The sequence below is a fragment of the Octopus bimaculoides genome, chromosome 4, assembly GCF_001194135.2.
Source record: "Octopus bimaculoides isolate UCB-OBI-ISO-001 chromosome 4, ASM119413v2, whole genome shotgun sequence".
In the NCBI taxonomy this organism is placed as follows: Eukaryota; Metazoa; Mollusca; class Cephalopoda; order Octopoda; family Octopodidae; genus Octopus; species Octopus bimaculoides.
Window position 1 is genome coordinate 114,740,628 of NC_068984.1, and position 8,034 is coordinate 114,748,661.

The 8,034-nt window shown below is 34.4% G+C and overlaps 1 protein-coding gene across 1 annotated transcript in view; it reads left to right on the forward strand.

Annotated features, from left to right (window-relative positions):
• LOC106872123 (CCR4-NOT transcription complex subunit 1-like) overlaps positions 1-7,568 on the forward strand; it is a 62,422-nt gene extending 54,854 nt beyond the window's left edge. The window contains 4 exon segments of the mRNA XM_052967370.1: positions 2,063-2,320; positions 3,312-3,380; positions 5,617-5,927; positions 7,322-7,568. Of these exon segments, the coding sequence (XP_052823330.1) occupies positions 2,063-2,320; positions 3,312-3,380; positions 5,617-5,927; positions 7,322-7,487 (804 nt within the window). The 3' untranslated portion in view covers positions 7,488-7,568.
• The last annotated feature ends 466 nt before the right edge of the window (positions 7,569-8,034 follow it).

Consider the following 8,034-nt stretch of genomic DNA (forward strand, 5'->3'; position numbering starts at 1 on the left):
ATATATATATATATATATATATATATATATATATATATAGATAAATTTAATAAAAAAATTTTTTTTCACATTTACCTCCTTTTCATTTACCTGCTAAATACATGACAAATTTTAATCAATTTGGATTGTGAATCCTGTGTTTCTGTGTATTTGTTTATGTATGTTTTGGACTTTATTTCATTTAGTTGCTGGCATCTGTTTCATTTCCTAGCTTTCTTCAGACAAATTCCAGTATTTCGTTTTGTTTTATCTTTACGGTACAGCTGTTTCTTTCTATTTTACCTTTTTGATACACCTGTCTTATGTAAATGAAGTTCAACTAATAGATAATCCAGTAATTTGCACAATTTTGTTGTGTACTACTTTAATATTGGCTGATAACTGATTATCTATGCTGATTTAAATTCAAATAATGTTATATTTTGTTGTTGAATTTGCCTGTAATTAGATTCACTTTGAGACAAAAATTATGAAACAGATTTGTAAATTGTGTTGAGAAATAAACTTGGTTGTTTCATGAAACAAGTCTATATTCACAGATATTGTAGAATTTAATTGAAACACATAAGAGGTGTATTTTGGTTAGAAATATAGTAACAAAAGTGTTAAAAAGACAAATATTTACTTGTGCATTCAATTCTGGTTTTGCTGCCAATTTTTTAAATATCTCTTTAATCTTCTTCAAGCATAACCTGATCTTTGTAACTAGATTCTATTTTCTCTTCTTTTCTGGACGATCTTCATTTTGGTAGCAGTTAGCATTGGTGTGCTAGTGTAGCATATTCGGCCATCTAATTAGGTTAATCAACTAACTTTAATGGTTCGAGTGACTTTAAAAGCCTTCATGTGTTCAATATTCTCCAAGGTTTTATCTTGTTTTTAATTACCTTTATCACTTATCTGTTGGCTTGTATCTGTTCCACTGGTTAGTATCCTTTTTTTCTTCTTTTTCTGCTTTCATACTTTGAGTTCACTTAGTTCTCAAGTTGTTTTTTTCCTTGTCATTTACACTGAACATTTGTCTCATTTTCAACCTGCCATTTCTCAAGTCATTTTGCTTTGTACCTAATCAGCATTTTACAAAAGGAATAGGTTATATTCTCTTCCATATAATGTAGGACATTGACCAACTGTCTTTTTCTAAGAATTCTGACCTTGTAGGTACTGTTCAGTTCATTCATTGTATTGACTCATTCAAAACTTCTTTTGCACTGATGGAATTATCATCACTATTTTAATGTCTACTTTTCCATTCTTGCATTATTTGCATGGATTCATCATAGTGGATTTTGTATAGCTGGATGCCATCCTATTGCCAACCTTTATCTGCTTCCAAGTATAGTAATCTTTCTCCTTGGCTGGATAGGTTTTTACGACAGATTGAAAACAATGGACACCGCTTGTATGGCAGTGATGTTTATGTACGACTTTTCACGCAATGTCAAGACGAGGAATAACATAGCATATACATAAAACCTAGTATTTTTTTTTTTATGTCATGTGATTGGTTTTATAAGAATTGTGTGTGTGAGGTGTGGGGCGGGGAGCAGATTGCATAATTCCAGTATTGCTTAAATGTGGATATTATTTTAGCTTTCATTATTAATCGTTAATATCTAGAACAGAATTAAGGCAGTGAGCTGGCAGAATCATTAGCAAGCTGGGCAGAATGCTTAGCAGTATTTCGTCCTTCTTTACGTTCTGAGTTCAAATTCTGCTGAGGTTGATATTTTTTTTCCTTTCATCCCTCCTGAGTTGAGTAAGTACCAGTTTAACACTGGGGTCGATGCTATCAACTTACTCCCTCCCACAAAATGACTGGCTTTGTCAGAATTTGAAACCTAAATCTAGAACAAAACTAGAATTTTACTTTTTTTTTTTTAATGCAAAATATATTCAATTTGTTTCAGTCTTCTCAATATGAAACTTACTATTTTCTAATAGTAGGTTACCTGAATCTTTCAAATCAAACTATTTACATTTTCTTTGGTAAATTTTATTCAGTAAATTTTTAATATTGTCAATTTTAACCTCATAGATATGGTTCGGTCGTTGCTTTCAGGGAATGTTGAGGGCTTTGCTGGTGCTCTTACATGACTTCCCAGAGTTCCTCTGTGATTACCATTATGCATTCTGTGATGCTATTCCACCCAACTGCATACAGATGAGAAATCTCATTCTGAGTGCCTTCCCTCGTAATATGCGAATGCCGGATCCTTTCACACCAAATTTAAAGGTTGATGTACTCCCAGATATTGGCAGACCACCAAGAATCCTCACCAACTTCGCTAATATGATCCAACCAGAGACATTTAAAAAGGTACTTTCAATCACATTTTTTTTCTTTATCATTGTGAAAATTTTGTAATGTCCACTTTTCAGTGCTTGTTGCCAAACCTAATCTGTTCCCAGGCAAGCTAATGTTTCCCCATGGCCTGGCATGTTTTCATGGAAGATTGGGAATAGGGGACACTGTATGACAGAGAGAGAGAGTGTGTGTGTGTGTGTGTGTGTATATATATATATGTCTTTATATTAAATGATAGCCATTATGTAATATCAAGGCAGATATACACAACAGGTATGATAGGCTACTTTTATTCCTCATCTGTCAAATCCATTAACAAGACTTTGATTGGTCTGCGATTGTTGTTGAAGACACTTTCCCAGGGACCATGCAATGGGACTGAATCCAAGACCATGTGTTTGGGAAGTGAATGTCTTAATCGCACAGCCATACCTACACCTGCTACAGCTATGCATGTATGTATAGCTATTTGGAATTTTGCTAATTTCAATTGCTTCAGACAATTTCAGGATAGTGTCATACTATTTCAATCAAATTGTTTTTTCATCATCATTTAATACTTATGTTTCCATGCTTGGATGGATCAAATGGAATTTGTCGAGGCAGATTTCCTGTGGCTGGATGTCTTTCCTATTGCCAACTCTCACTTCTTTCCAAGCAAGGCAATATTTCCCATGGTCAGAATACCAGAAACAAAACATCAGTTCTATGACTGTTCAGGTCAAGACACCTAAACACATGCATGTGTGCACATGTATTTGTGTGTGTATGTATGTGTACACACACTATGATAGGCTTTATTCAGTTGTTATCTACCAAATCCACTTGTAAGGTTTTGGTTAGACTTGAGCTATAGTAGACACTTGTCCACAGGGCTGCACAATGGAACTGACCCTGAGACTACATGTTTGGGAAGCAAACTTAAGCACACAGCCACAAATAGTAAATTCATGTCAGTAAAATACATTCATTGGAATTTAATTTTATTTATTTTCTCTTACAGGATCTTGATTCTTACTTAAAATCAAGATCTCCTGTTACCTTTTTGTCAGACCTTCGGAGCAACTTACAAGTGAGTCTTTTGTTTTTATATTTATAATATTATTTGTAAACATCCAAAAGAATGACAAAAAAAAAAAAAAAGAATAAGTTTCATTTGTATCAATTTAGCTAAGAGGAGTTTAGTTTCATTACAGTAACAACAGAGTACCTGTTTGTAATGCCTGCTCTACAAATATCTTAGTGTTATCTTTACCATGTCATAGAGGAGTTGCTCATGGAATTCACAGGTGTAAATTGTTTTGTTGTCTGTAGCATAATTCTGATGACGTACTTTTCATTGCAGTACTATATGCTATAATATGTGGAGGCGCAATGGCCCAGTGGTTAGGACAGCGAACTCGCTGTCTGAGGGTCACGGTTTTGATTCCCAGACCGGGCGTTGTGTGTGTTTATTGAGCGAAACACCTAAGCTCCACGAGGCTCTGGCAGGGGGTGGTGGCGACCCCTGTTGTACTCTTTCGCCCTAACTTTCTCTCACTCTTTCTTCCTGTTTCTTGAGTAACGCTGCGATGGACTGGCGTCCCGTCCAGCTGGGGGGAACACATACGCAATAGAAACCGGGCCCATGAGCCTGGCTAGGCTTTGAAAGGGCGGCGTTTATCGTTTTTTTACTATATACTATAATAGCAGAATAAGCTGCTGTTAAATAGCTGCTTCAGGTACAAATAGATGTATTTGTATCCATTTAACACATTTGAAAATATACAACCTAATATTTCAGTGTTACTATTTTCTGTAAAAATCTCAGATTTATGTATAATATAAAAACAAAAGATTTAAAAAAAAAATTGAGTATAGTTTTTCAAGATTGATAATAGAAAAATATGAAAACAGTGAAATAAAGGACGAAGACCTCCATAAAATTTGAATAAATAAAATGAACGATCAAAAATTTACTTCCTCTATGCATATATGCAAATAAACAAAAACAAACATGGTATTGATTCATTCCTGTCACTTATACACTTTGCGTAATTTTTGTGTGTTCTTTGACTTTCTGTATGACCTTACCTGGTATCTGTTATGAGCACTGGAAACACTATTTCTATTTTTCAGTTTTTTTTTTTTCCCCTGTGACTTCATGTCTAAATGTGAAACTTCCAAGTTGATGGACTTCATATTTTGCTAATTAATGCTCTTTATTGATAACTGATCTTACTACTTATACACATCAGTATAATTTTCATTTACAATACATGCATTAAAACCCAGACTATATTGTATCTTATCTCTATCATTATATATATATATAATGACAGAGAGAGGGGTAAGCAATTAACCTGCAGAGAAAATATATAGTTATAAAAAAACTTTGGCAGATGTTTTCAAATTTCAGTCCTTGATTGATTATATGCTATTCCAGATTAATATCAGTAGATACCTCTAGTGATTATCTTTCAGATTTCAACTTGTCCCTTTTATTTAAAAAAAAAAAAAAAAAAAAAACCTTTATCAATACTATTCAGGATTCCTTTTCTGTTTTCACAGTGACACAAACTACTTTAGCATTTCCCTAAGGTTTTAGAAATAAATTCAGAGAAGAGAAACTGTTGCAATAAATATGATGGCCTGAGTAAAACAGAAGTTGCAAGTCTGCTGCCAAAATAGTTATTCAGAAGTGGTCATTTTACTTTCCCATATAGACTAGTCATTGAGTAGATTTGCATTACTGTAGACTTTGATACTTGTATAAATTGTAAAGGCTTTTGTAGCCAGTTGTAGCTTAGCGTGTGAATTATAAGCATTGTAAAAATTATTTCATACTGTTTTTATGAAAGCATGTGAGTTTATCATGTCCAAGATTAATTTTTCAGATGATTTACTGAGTTATTAGTCATCTGGTTTTTCAATTTTCTTGTAAGAAATCAGTGTTTCAATTTCTTTTTTCCCTGTTAAGGTAGGAAACTTACGTGATTTTATTTTTTCATTGTTGTTTCTAGTGTGCCAATTAAATATACTGGTGTTTAGTTTCATTTTACAATTTTATAGAATGAGCTGATATTTAGCCATTTTTGAAAAATTAGTATCCTTTAAATAATATAAACAATAACATTTTTTCTACACATAACTGGTAATTTATAAGAAATAATTTTTTCCTAATTGTCATCCAGTTTTCTATCTAAATCTATTTTGCTATTGAGTAACAAACTAGATATTACTTTCTTGAATTTACTTTCTTATTGCAGTTTTATTTTGAATTTCTTGAATTTTCTAATTAATTTCTTTTTTCTTTTTTTTTTTTCCAGTCAACTGACCCTGGTTCCAAGTACAACATATCTCTAATTAACGCTCTAGTGCTTTATGTTGGCACACAAGCTATAGATTACATCCATAACACTGGTTACAAACCAAGCATGCGAACAATTGCTCATTCCTCACACATGGACATCTTTCAGAACTTGGCTGTTGATCTCGATACCGAAGGCCGGTACTTGTTCCTCACTGCCATAACTAATCAACTGCGCTATCCAAACAGTCATACACACTATTTCAGTTGTACTTTATTGTATCTATTTGTTGAAGCCAATGCAGAAGCTATTCAAGAACAAATAACTAGGTATGCTTTCTCTCTTTAAACATTTCTTTAGTTTTTATTTATATCATCGGCATTTAACATCCATTTCCCATGCTGGCATGGATTGGACAGTTTGAAAGGATCTGGCTAACTGCAGGGCTGCAATAAGGTCTAATGTCAGCTTTGGCATACTTTTTGTGGCCAGATTCCCTTCCTGATACACAACTAACATGTATCACTGTCTTAATTGAATCTAAATGATGTGAATGAAGACTTGAAAATATACCTTTAAATATGAGACTTTATCCCTGTATTTTTTGTTTTTAACTCTTTTTAAATAGTAATCGGAGATAATCTAACCTCTTGGAGTTTCCATTTTTTTTTTTTAAGTCGTAGGCGGCATTTGTACAAAATATATTCTAAATTAAAGTGTTTTAAATTGGTATTGAGCTGCATTAGTAGAATGAAACTGGATTAAAAGTCTTTGATGGTTTCATGTTCTCCATTGATTCACCACTTGAGCACGATCGTTTCCAGCTTTGCCTTACTGGCACTTGTGCTGGTGGCATGTGAACAAAACATTGGACTGACTCCTGTGCAGGTGGCACATAAAAAACACCATTTGAATGTGGCCGTTGCCAGTACTGCTAGACTGGCCCTCGTGCAGGTGGCACGTAAAAAGCACCCACTACACTCTCGGAGTGGTTGGCGTTAGGAAGGGCATCCAGCTGTAGAAACTCTGCCAGATCAGATTGAAGTCTGGTGTAGCCATCCGCTTCACCACTCCCCAATCAAATTGTCCAACCCATGCTAGCATGGAAAGCAGACGTTAAAGGATGATGATGATGAGTATTGTCTTACTAATGTGCACACCTTGTGGTCTCATCGATGATCCTGATAAACATCTCTTCATGAAAAAGTGGAAGAAAATGGGTTTTGTTTCTTATTTCAGGACCTTTGTAAAGCCAGCATCATGAACAAAATCATTGATGCCATGATCAAATACATGCTCACTCCATTCCTTACAAAATTGATAAATCCCAATATCACTTAGATTGCTGGTGTGTGCACATGCCACTAAAATATCGCTAATAATTTTCTCCAAGTCCAAACTTCAAGTTTCCTGCACAGATTACAATAGCTCCTGTTTAAACAACTACATTTTTCTGAATTGCTATTACATATGAATTGAAATTTGATAATATTTGCAGTTATTTGTAGCACAGAACGTTGGATTAAATAATCACTTAAATTTATATTTTTCAAGCTTGAATAAGAGTAGTGACTAAATTTGTTGATTTAATCTCTAATGTCAAGCATCTTCCTTTGTTTTAAATCTACTGGTCAAATGAGTAATATTATAAAAAAAAATTTTTTTAAGTATTGTTGTTATCATTATAACTTAAGATTGCTTTCAATTTAATATTTTGCTTCAGGGTCCTACTTGAAAGACTAATAGTGAATCGCCCTCATCCATGGGGTCTGCTTATAACATTCATTGAACTCATCAAAAACCCCCAGTTCAAGTTCTGGTCTCATGAATTCGTGCGTTGTGCTCCTGAAATTGAAAAGCAAGTATCTTATAGTCATGACTTATTTTGAAGATTGAACCCACTCTGTTTTATCAAGTATTGAATGCTTTATACTGTATGCACCAGTCTCGTTAAACTAGAAATTGATTCAAAACAACTTAATGCAGTATTATTTTTCCTTTAGAATGTTATTTGTTTTGGCTATTAAAAGTGCTCTTCTGAGAAATTTGAATACATATACACACAGTATAATCTGAGTGATGTGGAGGCGCAATGGCCCAGTGGTTAGGGCAGCGGACTCGCGGTCATAGGATCGCGGTTTCGATTCCCAAACTGGGCGTTTTGAGTGTTTATTGAGCGAAAACACCTAAAGCTCCACGAGGCTCCAGCAGGGGATGGTGGTGAACTCTGCTGTACTCTTTCACCACAACTTTCTCTCACTCTTACTCCTGTTTCTGTTGTGCCTGTAATTCAAAGGGTCAGCCTTGTCACACTGTGTCACGCTGAATATCCCTAAGAACTACGTTAAGGGTACACGTGTCTGTGGAGTGCTCAGCCACTTGCACGTTAATTTTATGAGCAGGCTGTTCTGTTGATTGGATCAACTGGAACCCTCG